Raw genomic sequence first — 17,166 nt, 5'->3', positions numbered from 1 at the left:
ATTTTTGGTATGTCTTTTATATTATGGTAACAATAGTTTTTTTGGAGGGGAGGGTTGGGGTTGTCTTGTGGATTTTTTAATTGTGAGAATTGATTTGGGAACTGTGAAGTTCAAAAATGGCATATCAATCAATAAGAGATTGATTAGAGAAGGAAGGGTTGGTATAGGACAGTTGGAGCACATGTGTACAAGACGTCTGTAGTTTTATTTCCTTATGACAAAGAGCCATAATATTTATCTTCAATAGATTGTTAGTTAACTTTAACATCCATGGCACATGCTTATTTAAAATGCCATAGTTATGACTAAAACTAAAACCCACTGAATGCTCTGACAAATGGTTTTTTAAAACTAATAGCTGGACCTTTGTACTGTCAACAGTTGTGTTGCAAAGCATAGCTGCTCTGCCTGCATTTGCCATTGAGCCCTACTCTGCAAATAATCTGAAGAAAGTAGAAGTGCCAAAGTCTAAAATACATAGTAACTAATTGATGTTTGGGATTAACAAAAGACATTTCTGTCCATTACAGTTAAGTCTGAGTGGGGATAAAAGTTCAGTCTGCAAAATCCTTTTAAATATCTCAATTAAAGACATATGAATCTTCGAGTAAATGGCAATATCAATGCATGCATTTTTCTTTTACTATACTAATGGAAGTGAATTATTAATGCTCCATGAACATTTAAATGTGAATTAAAAGAAAAAAGAAAGAGCAAACAATTAGCAAAGGCATATGGGCTGCTTATCAGTCATTACCAAAATGAAATAAGATAACCCTAATTCTCAAGGCAAATGTAGCATGAAAGAAACAATAGCATCTCTAGGGCATTAGACTAACTTAAGAAGGATGCATGTTAAACACATTTAAATTAAGTGTTGCTCTAGAATTCTGAACTGGTTGCTTTTCCTCTGCCTTTGTGTGCCATCCTCCATATGCAATGGAATCCTACAAAACTGCCTGCTTATATTAAATAGGATGTACCATGGCAGGCTCTAAGGTTTTGTTGTCATCTGCACATACCCCATACACATTACACACGGACAAACATTGAAAACTGGACTTAATACTAAACTTTGACTAGTTTCTGGACCAAATTCACTAACACTGTTCAGCTCAACAAATCGGGACCACAAATCACAGCTCAGGGTTGGCTTGTGAATCTCGGGGTACTTTCGTTGCAGTTTGCTGTTAGTCAAACTTGATAACAGCATCAATTATAAAAACTCAACTATTATTAAAAAAAAAACTTTGTGAGTGGCAGGATGTCACATGGTGTCACATGAGTCCAACAGTTGCCCAGTTCTGACAACCTCTGATGCTACACTTGGGTCAGAACCATGTTTGTAGCAGAGGTATCTGCAATTTCTACACAATTCAACAGGCAAGCCAATTTCAAACTGAAAACGGTTAGCCTATTAAAGCTGTGTGGAAGACTGCAATAGATAGTGCAAAGTTTCCTTGGGTACCCATATGCATATTTATAGAACTGCACCCTTTCACTGTGTGACACCATACTAAATATTATCCTGTTACAAAAATAGTTCATTTTTAGCAGATACTGGTATCTGTAGAAACATAATAGACATAAACATAATTCAAGGAAGCACTACAGGTTTCACAAGAATGCAAACAAAAATTGTAAAACAAAATCCTTTATTAAGAGGTAGGCAAGACACCAATTTCAGCATTCTGTTTCCCTGTATCATTATTCCATGTGAAAATGATCGTAATTAGGAATTCAGATCTTCAATTCTGTTAATACAAAATATTTCAGTGCAATACTACATTACGACTGTGCTTACTACGGTAATTGTTGTTCCAACTGTATGTGTGGGGAATGGTGTTTCCCCCTCAAAAGTTGAAGTGTTGTAAGGAAAATTTGAGAACCCCTTTATTTTTCAGCTGAAATAAAGCAGCTATATTTCTATCTGATCTCCTAATGTTCTTAAATGAATTTAGCAGTTCCATTTGGAGATACAGTAATGGAAATCACCTATGTTAAAAAACAAAATTAACTTAAGTTTATTGTGCCAACTTGAGTACTTTTACATATTAAAACTGGAATTTCTCCAACTCTGCTTGTGGTTTTCACTTTTATTGCTTATATTTAATTGTATTGCATCTCATTATATCAGTGTTTTTATTCCATTCTCTTCAGCATCAGAAATAGCTATTTTTGGGAAGCCAAATCCGCATTCTCATGAAGCCGGGGAAAGCCGCAATACAGTAGCAGACAATTATTTCCATCTATAAAGTCTGGAGTTCAGTTGGCTGAATGCCGTTCACAGCATTTCAAGCTTCATGGCTGTGGAAAACTTGACATCCCAGTTAGTTATTGATAAACAAAACTAAGCTAGCTAGATAAATATAATGCAGTTATTTACATAAAATGGGACAGTTATGTTGCAAGAATGTAAAAAGTCCCAAACAGACTTGGAAGTTTAGTTGGGAATTTCTACCGCAGGAAGGTTGTGGTTTGTTTTTTTAATAAAAAATTGTAATTTATGTATTGCATTTATATCCCACCCTTTTCTCCAGGGCGCTCTAGGTGGCATACATGGTTCTCCTCCTCCCCATTTAATCCCCCCAGCAACAACCCTATGAAGTAGGTTAGGCTGAGAGACAGTAGCTGGCCCAAGGTCACCCAGTGTGTTTCATAGCCAAGTGGGGATTTAAATCCTTCTCCTCTAAGCTCCACCCATTCCAATTCTTTCTGCGGTCTCCAAAGCCAATTTCCATACTCTTCCAGAGGACCCCTAAAAACCTCCAAAACAGATTTTGGGAAGGTACAGAGTGCTTTGGGTATTTGCAAAAATCACCTCCCCGCCCCCTTCCCTCTGGCAAGAGTGACTTGTCCAAATAAGGCTTGCTTCTATAAATTATTTAAGATCAGGTCTTTTTAACTGCAACATCGCCAGCAATGACAAAACTGAACTCACGTTACAAATTACTTAATGATGGATACAAATCAGATGACTAAGGGGTGTGCTGGTACTATAGAGCCGTTCCTAATAAAGGCCTATGTTTTATTCATCTAGTTTTTACCAGTTTAATCCTGAAGGCATTATCTGTGATTAAGAGAATGCTGAACAGTGTCAGGTTCCACTGTCCACTACATATGACAAAGAGTTGCAAGTAAATATATTTCCATGGCCAGCAATGAAACAGAGCCTAGAATGCATTCATGTTACTCACTTCCTGGATTGCAGCCATCAAAATTATTTTGGAATGGTCTTATTTGGTCATTGTTTTTAGGGCTAATCAGAAATCACATTCTCATTCTTTGCATAACGAAGTCTGAAAAGCACTCAAAATTATAGGTGGTATTCTCTGCTTGTCTCTACTCAAAGTAGAAACATTGATGTTAACGGACATGTTTAACTTGGGTTCATTCGTTTCAAAGTATCTACCCTGAGTGAGAGAAACATTGAATACAACCCTCCAAATAATGGATGGTTTTGGAAATACGCCAATAATAATAATAATGTTGTTTTTTTAAAAAATATTCAGAAAGGCAATGGATTTGGCAGCAGAAGAAAACCACACAAGATTTTGTAATAGTAAATATATTTCTAATGGGCCAAAATGCCTCTCTACGCATCTTACAGCTTGTGCATTTAGGAGGGAAAGAGCACACTGAACTGCACTCAATTCTATTTATAACACACTCTCTAGGCATGTTCAGCTATTTCTTCTGGACAAAACCAGGAGCCTTCTACCACAAATGGCAAATTAGGGCTCCTTCTTCCAGAAATATTTTGCAACAAGCTACCTAAAATAAGTTGTATGAATTAAACTTGGAAACTGCAGCTGAAATCACATCTCATTTATATTAAAATTTAATTAAGGTTTTAAAATACAAGTTTATTCCGTGTGGAATACTATGTTAACGCGAGCAAAGCAGTGCTTCCTGTGATACAAGGTAAAATGCCTACAGATTTCCATTTGTAATGTTAAGCTTGCGTTTGGGCTGCCTCTGAGCTGGAAGGAGCATCTTGCTCTTCTTGCACACCAGAGGATGCCTCTTCAACAGGCGATTCGTCTTCTCTCTGTGCTTCTGCAGATTCAGTGTGCTTTTCATTTTGTACTTCCGATTCACCAGTAGTTACTGCTGCAGTCTCTTCTTCAACTGCATCCTTTACTTCTTCACTTGCATCAGTAGTTTCGTTTGCTTCTGTTTCATCGTTTTCTAAGGCTTCATTTAACATAACAGAGAAATCATGAAGCACAAACATGCAATGTGAAACAGGTTAGCCTGTTACCTTGTTAATATGTGGAAAGAATATATAGCTTGAAGCAAAGGATTACTATGAAGTACATAACAAAACAAACAGAAACATGCTACGATAACAGAGAATTATTTATAAATGTACAGCAGTTAAAGACTGCAGCCATCGAGAGGGAAATGGCAAGGATGCCATTGAAAAGAGGCTCCGTTCATGTTCATATTATATGTTTAATATATGAATGATATTATTAAAGCCAACCTTAATAGGCTGCTATGTTTAGAAGCTGCTGTGGAGCATAGCATCATGCTATAGAGATGCAAATTAAGAAACAGCAAAAACAAATCTGCTCAGGCCACAGGTCAAACTATACTATCACCTGGATGAAAGAGCAGTTTGTGTATGCAGGAACAGTATTGTCATACTTGAAGTCCTGAAATGCAATGAATTCTCTGTCCTTTTCACCTGGAGGAAATGGCTCTGCACATTCCTTCTACTGAAGTAGATCGCGAGCCAACCACTTTGAGGTTTTTTGTTATTTTACAAGCAAGCGGTATAGAAATAAGAAATAAATTGTAGGTTTGATGTGAATGTTTAAACTGCTGCAAACGTCAAAAACACCAAAATGCAGGAATAAGACCAAAATGCAAGAATAAGACATGTGCTATTTGTGAGCCCAGCTTTCCCCCGTTCATGAATTGCCATTCCATTATTATCCGTCTTTTTGTAATAAATGCTGAAGTCCACTGAAACAGAAATGCACACCCCAGCCTAGAAACCAGAGGACATGTTTTCAAACAGGGATTGTAACATTCTAGGTAAGAAGGCGTGGAAATGAAGATGTAATTGAACAGGCACAGCACCACACAGATGAGAACAGTGACCCACAAGCTTTGTTAGCTGACAGACAGCAGCCCAAGTGGCAAACAAAGCTGAGGAGAAATTAACAGACAATGACATGCAAAGGTAGGTATGTGAACAAAGGGAGAGAGACACTGTCAGGTTTAATAATGATTGGCTACAAAGAATATAATTAATTATTTGATGTGATCAAAACATCCAAATATTATCTAAGTTTGTACTGAGAAGTAGGTATTTCGTTTAACCTTGATAGTAACATGAATAGGGACAATTATTTTAAGTTTTTGGTTTACGTCACATCATTCTCTTATGTATTGGTACAGCAATGTGTTTTTAAGACTTGAATAAATTGACTTTTAAACAGATCCAGCTCCTCTTTTTCCTGCTAAAACAGAGACCATACTACCCAACTGTGTCCCTCTATGGGATATAACAAATTTCTAGAAAACTAACCTGTTCACACAAAACACAGATTGACAAGCGAGATAAGTGTTCAGGACCCTTTATTGGACAGTCAGTTACAAGTGTATTAATTCAAAACAGCCAGTGTCTTAAGAGTGCCAAGTTATCTTCTATAGGATGTATTTAAGTTGTGTTTTATCTTGGCCTTGAAAAGATATAATTATTGGGGAATATTCTCACAAAAATGGAGTTCTATAAGAGATGGTTTTCTCAAGTTTGGCTGCGAAGTATACAACGATGGACTGTCCTTAAAAAAATTAATTCCTCGGTTTTGGAAAGATTTCCTTTGTATTTTATTCTGAAAGTGTAAAAGCAGAGGAACAATTAGAAAGATTTAAATACAACCTTTCTAGTGCAAGAAAGATTAATACAGCAAAGGAGATCAGAAACAAGATTAAGAGAAGGAAACAGAAATTGGAACAAGAAATTGCATGAACACACTCAGAAAATTGCAAAAACTGGAACGTTAGCGTACACTATAAACACCATTTTGGAATTTTGCAGGTTATTTCTATTAACATTTCCCCATTCAGTTCAATGTCAAAGAGCTGCTTCACAACAAAAAATCATGGGTTTGCCTTTGAGTGCACACCTAACAGGAAGCTTCGGCATGCAGTATTTTTTCTGTGATACCCATGTTTGTCACATACATTTTACAATTTTGAGTGTACACTTAACACATTATAGGTGTACAGCTGAAAAAAATATAACGTGTGAAGTAGCCTAAAGTCTTCTGCTGAGAGGTTAGAGGTTTTGTCTAAAAAAAGTAAAGTATAGAACAAGTTATGGGTTTTCCAAATCATAGGTGAATTTGAAAGGCATCACAATATTTAAAAACTTGAGGGAAATCTAATGCTTGCTTTTCTGAATGTTTCATTTGTTAAGATAGTTTAAGCATACAATTTAGATGGAGGTAAGATCATTTATGAAAGGCAATAAAGGGCCAGGGAAGGAAGAATATCAAATACCCTGCACTCTTCTCATGACAAGGAACATGAAAAGAAGGCAGAAAGACAAGAAGAAAGAAAAATAGCATGTAACGTATGAATTAATGGTTTTCAAAACCCAAACATATCATTCAATATAATTTTTTTAAAAGGGGGTGGGACAAAAACCAGGTCAGGTAAATGCAATTTGATTGCATTCATTGCGTCTAGGTATGGAAAAGAAAAGCAGCTACATGTGTTGGGTGAGATCCAACAGTGCACATTTTTCAGAGAACAGAAACCGTTGGGGGAACAGGTACTCCCTGGAGGGTTTTAGGGGACCCTTCAGAAAAGATTTGAGGTTCACAGGGGGCTGGAGAGAGGAGGAAAGGAAAAAGAAGCGTGCTCATGTAACAGTGGATAGTGCCCAGGTAGTCTGAGGATGCGTTCAGTGGCTGAGCTGATAGCTATTTGTAATGTCTAGCCCTGTAACTGCAATCTTAGGCAGCAATCCTTTGCGTACTTCCCTGGGAATAAGTCTCACTATACACACAAAAAACTTATTTCTGAATAAATATGCACAGGAGCAAACTGTTTAGAATTTAACTGTGTTGGAAGTACTATTGCATTAACTTACTAGGCAATCCTATACATGCCTACTTAAAAATACATCCTATGTAGAGCTTACTCTCAGGATACTGGGTATAGGGTCACAGCCTTCTAAACATTCCTTCATCCCTAAGATGAAACAGCTTCCATCAAAGAAACAGAGCCTAACTCACGGACTATTCAGTGAGATTAATTAATAGATTTTCACATTTCTATATACTCAGCAGCACTATCTTAATGATCCTTCGGTATGAACTGTATGAGTGAAAACATGTTGGTTCATTCCTGAGTTAAGCTACAGTTCAAACTGAGTTCCATCTATATACCTTCTTAGTTATTTCATACTGAAATATTTTAATTTATTTAAAATATTAAGCAAATTATAGACATAAAAACAGTCATTTCAGGAAGCAATTTGGCAGTGCTCATTTAGTTATAATAAGCAGTACTAGAGAACAATTCCCTGGGTTTTGTGTACAGAATTTCCCCTATCAATGACTTAGCTGAGCACTATATTCAGAGTTTTCTGAAATTCCTGAGCCATCAAGCTGCTGACTGACTGGAATTATGATCTCAAACAAAACCACTTTTGTAATTTTAGTTATATGAGTTCTGTAATTAGTTATCTTTCACTAAACGTTCAACCTTCAGTGCTTTATATTTTTTCTCTGTGATGCTTAATGAAATCTTTAAAAAAAAAAAAAAACCAACAACCAATCCCAGACTATGTGTTACATGAACTGAATCACTTTCAGGAATGTCTTTGCATTTTCTTTGCAACAAAATGATCAAATGTATCTGAGCAAACTAACAATCATGGGTGTAGCCAAGTGCGGCAGCTGCCCCCCCCCCCCATCATGTAAATCAATAAAAATACTTAACTAACTGAAGTTCTTGGGGCCCTCAACATAAAGTCTGCCTCCCTAACATAAATCCTGGCTATGCCCATGGTAACAGTAGCAATGTATGCATACGTAGCATATAAACCTTGCAACCAATAATATTCTAGGACCTAGGAGCCATTAAATTAGAACCATTGTAGTCCTGTCAAAAATAATTAAATTAAACAGAACTCTGATACATAGCCATGTAAAGTCTAACATAAAGTTCAACAGATTCGCAGCTTCTATATTTCCACCCCCCCACTCCTGTCTTTGCTGTTTTAAAAAACAAAACAAAATGCCCTTAAGACAATTAACATTGAAGTATCATTTGTAAATGCATAAATTCTCAACTTACACTGAGGAGGCCACGGTTTTGGTTTCCATTCTGCTACAGTTCTTTGCTGCATATCACTGATACGTTCGTTGTACCTGGATTTGTCAGAAGTAACCGTTCTGTAGGCCTAAAAATAATAATTGCACTTATCTCCATATGCCAAGACTGTGTTCTTTGCTTTTCCTATTAATTTTTATAGTTTGCAAAAATAATACATATCATCAAGGGGGGAAATGAACCAAATCCCACATAATCTGTAGCTCCACCCACTTCCATTTAGGGAATGCTTGTAGTGTCAGAACATGGGATAGAAAAAAACAAACCAATATTCCATACAAAACTGTTCACATAAAGTTCAGGTTGGGGAAAAAACAATTGTGACATCATTGACCAAGGGACAAGTGGGGGAAATGACTAAATAGCATTCCAAATTATAATGTGGAGGTGGACTTCTACCACTTTCTTTGTACATATAAACATAATCAAGTTGCACCAATCAATGAAGAATGTGTCTTTCTTATATTCCATGTAAGACTCTCAGCTTTTACTAACTTTTCCATAAATGCAAAACAAAATCACTGTGCTACAAATAATCCAGCATGTCAACTTTTAGATCTTTCTAGTGCTTACTCCAAGGCTAGTTTCTAAAGGGCCTCTTAGGCACATGGAAACACTGTTGTGCGTATATTTATTTTTGGCATGAATGGGCAGTCTCCAAATAACTCATACTCTGATTTGCTGCTCTCTACTAGATAAAGTGTCCTTTTTTTACTAGTTGGCTTCTTGCACTGCGTTAAAGTCACTTTCCAATGTCTCCCAAATTCCAGGATTTGCTTTTCAGCCAACATGATATGGGGGGGGGGGTGAGTAAAATGTATAGAGATCACAGTGAGTATTTTTATACATAGGCTAGCCTTTTTAAAGAAGAGGGTCAGATTAAACATTAACGATCAAACGTAATTGCTTATAGCCAAAAGCCACTGCAAACCAGGAATAAAATAAGAACAAACACAGATCATAAATAAAGATTAATAAAACATATAAACTCTATCACCAAAATGCAATATATGAATATATGCATACAAACACAGGAATGTTAATAAATTTCCTTTAATAGATTAAAATGAGAGATAAAAATATATAAATTAAACTAACACCCTATTCCAGCTTTATAAAAATTACCGTATTTTTCGCTCTATAAGGCGCACCAGACCACAAGACGCACCTAGTTTTTGGAGGAGGAAAACAAGAAAAAAAATATTCTGAATCTCAGAAGCCAGAACAGCAAGAGGGATCCCTGCGCAGTGAAAACAGCAATCCCTCTTGCTGTTCTGGCTTCTGGGATAGCTGCGCAGCCTGCATTCATTCCATAAGACGCACACACATTTCCCCTTACTTTTTAGGAGGGAAAAAGTGAGTCTTATAGAGCAAAAAATACGGTGTATCAAAGTATTTAAGGTTTGATTAAAACCCTCTTCAGAATATTAAAATCAGACGAAATGATCTATTAATTAGAGTCAGATTCAAAGTTCTATTAAGAGCGACAACACATTGACCTGGCTTGCATATCACGCTAAGCCAAGCCATGGCTTAGCAAAAATGTATAAACTCTCAGGCAGCAGCTGCTTGTTTTGCTGCTGCACTCAGCTAAGCGATGGTTTTGTATGTTATATGAACCTGGGGCAGCGTGCCCAGGAGCGAGGTGACCCACCCATAGGCACAGTGCCCATAGGGAGGGACAGGACGGGCGGCACCCATAGGGACAGGACGGGGCGCATGACACCCATAGAGACAGGACGGGACATGTGGCACCCATAGGAACGGGGGGTGCCATGGGGCCTCAGCCGCCCTACAGCTGGGGGGGGGGGAGGCAGTAGGCAGACAGCATGGAGTCTGCAGGCGCCAGAGACGTGTGGCTCGGGCACGCTGCAGGCCCCACGGTGAGTGCCGCCTGCCATTTTGTTCCCCCCCCCCAGTGGCGACACCCGAGGTGCACCTACTGCACCCCCTGGCTACGCCCCTGAACCTGGGCTCATGAGTTAGCTCTGCTGGATGAACCATGAACTAGTGGACAATCCTTGCTTTCAATTCATGGTTAGTCTAGAGAGAACTAACCCAAGGGCCTGAGCTCATGGCATACTAAACTGAGTCTAACTCCTCTTGTCTCTGAGTTTTATTGGCGTAACTCAGAAGATAAGCCATTCTTGGCTTACAACAAGTGCAGCACAACAGCAGAATGATGGGCAAGGATCTCCTCTCCAAAAGCTTGCACATCTGCACTAAGCCATGGTTTGGCTCAGCATGACATGCAAACCAGAACTGGAAGTCCACACTAAAAATGAAATTTGAAATTTAAGGGTGGGGAAATGATTCTACTTTACCAACCAACCAAAAAAAGAGTTTTACTTTTTTCCACTACATTAAAGGTAAGGTTAAGGCAATGTAAGACTGTTGTTTGTATTTTATTTTCTGTTTGCTTAAACAGGTAGAAATGTTATAGTATAACCTTACAAAAAGTTTTATGGCATATCTTCTACTATTTATTTAGCCAATGTTTGCAATAACATTTTGACGACTAGTGTTATTTTTGTAATAAAACTTATGATAGCAATAAACAATGGTTAAACAAGCACTGCTATTCAAACATATATTACTTAGAATTAAGCTCTATTGATATAATTTCCAAGTTCTGAAAATCAAAGCCGAAATGTGTAGCAACTAATGAAGATTAGACAAAGACAACTGAATGCTCGATTCAGCTGGTTAATCTCCTAGGTACTAGTTAGAAGATGAATAACATATTTACTGTGTGTGTGTGTGTGTGTGTGTGTGTGTGTGTGTTTAAATATTAAAATATTGCATTCCTGAGTGGTGGGAAGTAGTACAAAGCTCATTTCCTTTGGTGGGAAGAATGTCTTGGTGTCCATTTACTACATTTACATATTGAGAAGGTAGAACAGGTAGGATCAGTCAGTAGGAACAATCAGTGTAAGCATCAAACTATACATGACAATGAGTTCATGCAGCCTTTTCACCATGATTTTTTATGTAGGTTTGTTTCGTTACACAATCCATAGCTATGGATGATACAATCTTAAGTTAAATACTGGTAGCTGCATGGGACTGGGAAGCATAACTATCCCCAGCACCAACACACATACTTGAGACTGCAGGCTCTTTGAATTCATCATATTGATTGAACAAACTTTACAATTATTATTTCTAATGCCCATCTTTGACACAAAGACTATACTAGAACTGCCACTGACATTTGCTTCCAATTTCCAAGAAAACTTTTCTTGGAAAACTATCCTAAAACCCATCTATTGCTATGTACAATCACCTTGACATTTAGGATATGTCTAATTTTAACTTTAAGTTGTCATCATTGAAGTAAGAAGGATTTACTTCTAGTAAATGTGCATAGCCTTGGCCTGTAGTTCTAGTATTTTCTTTCTGGATAAATCTAGTTTCGCAGTCTGCTTTGACAGGAAAATGTGCATTAATATTACTGCATTATAGCAATAAGCAGAAACAAGTCACCCAACCCCAGTAAAGACTCCAGCTTTAGTGGTTTATCATCAAAAAGTTATTTTGGAATGGAGCACTCTCACAATCATTACTTATTTTCCCCCTTAAAATTTAGACATAAATTTAGTCCATAAAATAAGAGGCGAGCGACTTGTTGCCTCTCCCCATTTGTTGTTGAACTCCAGTTCCCATCAATTCCAGCCATCATGGTCAATGATCAGGAATGATGGGAGTTATAGTTCAGCAATATCTGGAAGGCTGTAAATTCCCACCTCTGCCGTAAAATGTTGGATTAAACACTTGACTTTTGCAACACAACCCAATGTACGTCTACCCAAATCCCATTAGTTCAATGAGGATTATTTCTAGGTAAGCAGGTATGTATAGGATTTTGGTCTCAAAGTCAGCAGCTTGCTACCAGAAAACATTGTAAGTGAAGTTCCAACTTAAATTTTGGTTTGACTACATTATCATTTCTCTGTCCTGTTGAGAAGATTGGGAGTTTTTGGACAATGTAAACAGATGTGTAAAGAAAGCACTCACTAAAAAACCTCCTGCTGCAGCAGCACCAGCAACGAGAAGATAATAAATAAAGTTCTCCCCAGAAGATCCAGGAACGCTTCCAGATGACATCTGGCGGAAAGGTGCTTCGAAAACGAAAGCTATAATATTAGTGATAATACTAAAAACACAAAACAAATCAGTAAGCTCAACATGCTGTAATTGAGATAATCTAGAGATCTTTTAAAAGAAATATATCAGCTACAAATCTCATAATCTAAGATAAAGACAGGATCAATAGTTCTTTGGATCATACAAATCCACTGTTGCACTTAGCATTTTCATAAGTTATTGGTAATAGATCAAACCGACCTATTAACAGGAGAAGCAGTTGTTAATGCTGTCCAGAGCCTTTCCTAGTCCTACCTGGAGACACTCAGATCTTCAGCATGCAAAACATGTACTCTACCACTGAGCTAGTCTTTCCCCATAACAACAACATAATGCCCTTTCACGTGAGAAGGTGAATCCCAGGAAAAGTTTCTGCACCTGATGATTGGCACAGAATAACCCGGTAATACAAAGTGAAAATATAATTTTAAGACATTCTTAATGTGGACTTGAATATGCTGACCAGAATGAAGTTTAAGCCTGGTGTTCATTTGTTTTTTTGAATGGGGCATGATAAATCAGTTGGTTAGAGCATGGTGCTGAGAACACCAAGGTTGCAGGTTTGATCCCCGTATGGGATAGCTGCATATTCCTGTGTCTAGGAATTGAACTAGATAGGGTTGAACTAGATGATCCTCAGGTTCTCTTCCAATTCTATGATTCTATGATAACGCAAATGTTTTAAAAAGGATGGACATGGATTTTTCTCCCTTGCTCCAGAGAGTTTCTCTAGTCTAACCATCTTGTCTTGAAATTAATAATGTAAGATACCTGAGGGCCTCATCACACAGTCCCTACCGCCAGTGGCGTAGCGTGGGTTGTCAGCACCCAGGGCAAGGCAAGTAATTTGCGCCCCCTAACCCGTGGATTTGCACCCCCTAACCAGTGGATTTGCGCCCCCTAACCCTAACCCCCAGATGTTGCGCCCGGTGCGGCCGGCCCCCCCTGCACCCCCCACGCTACGCCACTGCCTACCGCAATGCCCCATATAAGCACTCCTGTAGTGTTTTTTCAATCAATAAATGGTGCAGATTTAAACTACGTTGTTTTGGGAGAATTGTGGCATCTTTCAAGACAGAACTTCTGCTACTGCATTCCTACATTACACAAGTCATACTATTATATAACTAGGAAAAATGCACAGTCATGTGGAATATGGCCATACACTCCTATTTGATGTCAGTAATGGGGCTACAACCTTCCCCTATCCCACTGCCCAGGCCATTTATTAACGTATGTTTAGCATTTTAAGTATATGCTTGTCAAACCTAATAATAAACAAACAATGGAAGCACCAATCTGACTCTTGCCAGTTTACAAAACTTTCAGGGAAGAAATCATACTGCTTGGACAAAATATCCTCAAACACAGTCGTCTGTCCCACTGACACCCTCGGTATTAAAGAGCAGTGTGGCTATCTCACCTGCAGCACCGCTAATCCGAATCCATCCCCTGAGGGCAAAACAGACTACTAGACATAGATATGGGCTAGTATAACCAGTGTACAGTCCTTAACTAGCAGGATCCATCTTTCTAACCTAGAAAGGCCCAGATCGATCCTCGCGGATAAGAACGTACACTGTGCAGATAGAGGACGGATTATTTTATGAGCAGAATCAGCAAGTTCTCGCCAATTTGTGCTACCTCAGCCACATTCACATGCCCAGTAAGAAGGGAAATCCCCAGCCCTTTATTAATTTTTCCCGGACTCTCCCTCTCCAACACCCTGCGCCGTTTTCTCTCCCTTCAGCCTGAATTTCTGTCAGCTGCTTACACACTGGCCCGGGGTATGTGTGTGTGTGATTCTGGCTGTCATCTTTTCCCCTCCGGCAAACAGTCCCACCCTGTTCTCCGCTAGCCAAAATAACTTCGGAGGGGAAACAGAAAAACACCAAGAGGCTCTTGTGGCTTTCTTCTCCCCCCCCCCACGCCGGGCTTAAGATGCTGCTGCTCCGCCGCCGCCAGGAAGAGCCTCCTGGGTCTCGCTGGCGCCGAGGGGCTGGGCGAACGCGAAGCGGCTCTCCTGAGCGCCAGGAGCCGCGTCCTCTCGGCTCCCCTCCATTGCCTCAGCGCCGTGACCTTCGTGTCTCCTTTCCCAGGCAGCCAACGCAAACACCGGCGCCCTCAACCTCTGCGCGCCCTCCTCGCCCAGCAGAGCCACGCGGCTCGTCACCAGCCCCCGCTCCTCGCCTCGGCGGGCTTCTGGGGGGCTTTTTCGACGGCGCAGCCACGCGCGCGACCCTTCCTCCCCCCCCCCCAACTCACCGTGTCCACGGACGAAGGGGGCAGCCCCTTGCGTGAGGCGGCGGACCAGAGGGCGCCACGCGAAGCTGCAGAGGTGCATGGTGGTGGTGGTGGTGGCGGCGGCGGCAGCAGCAGCAGCAGCGCAGAGTGGGCTGCCGCGCAAGGGTTCGCCTCGTCGCCTGGAGAGCTTCTCCTGTTCAGACAAGAGTGACAGGCGGAGACGCGGGAGAGACGGGGAAGAGCGAGGCGGCGACGAAAGGCGAGACTTCGGCCAATCCAAGCGCCGCGGCTCCGCCCTGCCTGCGTGCGTGCGTGCGTGCGTGCGCTCAGCTTGCCCTGCGGCTCTCTTCAAAGCGGTAGCCTTTCCGTGCTGGCCTGGCCCCCAGGGCGGTGGGGACCTGCGAGGGGGCGGGAGCCTTCCCCGCTGCCCCCTCACCTTCAGCGGAACAGCCTGGACTAGGACAACGAGAAGGGCCTGCAGAACTGGGGAAGTGGGAGGTGATGGAATGTGTCTGCAGCAGGAGGCTTTTGCCCGACGGAACGCACACACCACATGCATGCAAACCGCGCCCCAGGACGCCAGTGGCGTTACAGTATTTGCAGAATTGGAGCTTAGCTGTGTTTTGTATGTAACCTGGGGGGCATTTAAGACGGATGGGTAAGTGCGGTTTCCCACGCCCACCCCCAAACTGGCTGGAAAAGGGGGCTCTTCCTGCCTGAACAAAGGTGCAGCCCCAGAATTTCTTCCCCTTATTACAAGGAAGTAGCTGCAGGCGCTCACACACCAATATTGGTACCTCAATAAACTGGCAAGACAGGCCAGTGCTGTTTAGCTAGGATCATGGTAATATAGGTTAATTTGAGGTAGGACCGAGCTCTAACCCATTTGCAAAGCTGAGTGTTGTAACGTAAAGGATTAATAAACAGTAGTGTCTCCGAGCACCATGTTTTCATCACCCCGAATGAGCAATTTGAGCTGCTCCCCCATCTTGGCATTACAAGGGTGGGCCAGGCTAATATAGCACTTTTCTTGTCACTAAAAATAGGGGGAAGCTTGCAACCTTGCTGCAAAGTTCTCTGTGTGACCAGAGTACCTCTGTTCTGTTTTAAAATGCCAATGGCTTATAACAGAATTTCATAGTAAATGAGATTCTTTGTCTCAGGGTCATGGATTCAAGCCCTGGGGTTGGGCAAAATATCCCTGCATTGCAGTGGGTTGGATTAGATGATACTATGAAATGTCACTTATGTGCATGGCCTTAAATTCCAAGCCAACTTTCCCAGGTACACGTGTCTGCCTGCAGCAGCTTTCCTGGACCCCTTCCCCCACTGAAATTAGGCTTGAATGTGTTCTGTTGTTGCCAGTCAGTAGAATGGTGAGTGTAGAACCCACAACCATTTATCCAGTTTCCAGATGAGCTATAAAAGAAACACATTTCACATAATGACATTTTTCATTTAGTTAGCTTTCGTTCCCTCCACTTCTTCAGAGGCTAGTTGTTTTATCTATGTTTTCAGTGGTTCTTATTTTTATCTAAGTGGCCTCAAGTCCCATCAGGGGAAAAATGTGGAGTATAAATAAATTATTTATTTATTTATTATTATTTATAATAATTCTCTTACTTTAATAATATGAAAGCATCTCTTATTTATGATTTTTTCACACTCAAAAATATAGAATTTGAACAGTCATACTACAAGAAGTAGGAAATGGGAAGAGAACAAAAAACATTGCAAAAAAATCTGCTAAATGCCTGTAAAATAACATGTGCCTATAAACCTTCTAGGAAACCTTCAAATGAATCAAAATATATTCTTTAAAGTATTGAGTGTTTGCATTAAGTTGCCATCCTATGTATGGTAATCTGGGCCTCAATTAACTGAAGATTTAATTTTGCATAAACATGCATAAGATTGTTTTGCATAGCTTCTACAGGATGGCATGACATGTACAAGAAGCCACACACAATGCTGCAGATTAATGAATATAAATGAAGTTACAACTGAATAATGTGACTAGGGCTGCAATCTTATGGTCTCTGGGGAGGTTCTGGTGGACACAGAATGCTGTGGATCCCCGTCTGCTAGAATTGACATGCCTTCAGAACAGAGGGAGTGGGAAAGTATTCCTACCCTAGAGCTGGAATACTTATTTTCTCTCCCCTTGGGATCAATGGGAAGCAAAATATTTTTAAAAATAACCTAACAAAGGACAAATAAAGAAAAGGAAGCATCACATTAGGAAGGGCTGTTAAATAAATTTGGAAATACACAAGTGAAATCTAGCCAATTTATTTTAAATTACAATGCCAGTTTGCCTTGCAGTCTTTGAAAATATAGTAGTGTGACACAGCCAATTATCTTCAGCTTGAAAAGAAGAGGCGCAGAAATGTGCTGTAGGTGAATCAACCTTGA

General features: G+C 40.1%; 1 protein-coding gene across 1 annotated transcript; it reads right to left on the bottom strand.

Moving 5' to 3' along the window:
* Nucleotides 1–1,638: 1,638 nt before the first annotated feature.
* On the bottom strand, nt 1,639–15,211 carry MGARP (mitochondria localized glutamic acid rich protein). Its single transcript, XM_081022039.1, has 4 exons — nt 14,773–15,211; nt 12,379–12,482; nt 8,326–8,431; nt 1,639–4,197 (listed from the first exon to the last, which is right to left on the bottom strand). Exons 1-4 carry the CDS (start codon nt 14,849–14,851, stop codon nt 3,956–3,958), a joined length of 531 nt encoding a protein of 176 aa, XP_080878165.1. The 5' UTR covers nt 14,852–15,211; the 3' UTR covers nt 1,639–3,955.
* Nucleotides 15,212–17,166: the final 1,955 nt, after the last annotated feature.

This window comes from Podarcis pityusensis (assembly GCF_964106645.2).
Source record: "Podarcis pityusensis genome assembly, chromosome: 9".
In the NCBI taxonomy this organism is placed as follows: domain Eukaryota; kingdom Metazoa; phylum Chordata; class Lepidosauria; order Squamata; family Lacertidae; genus Podarcis; species Podarcis pityusensis.
The sequence above is the reverse complement of the archived record's forward strand: the minus strand, read 5'-3'. Positions and strand labels throughout refer to the sequence as shown.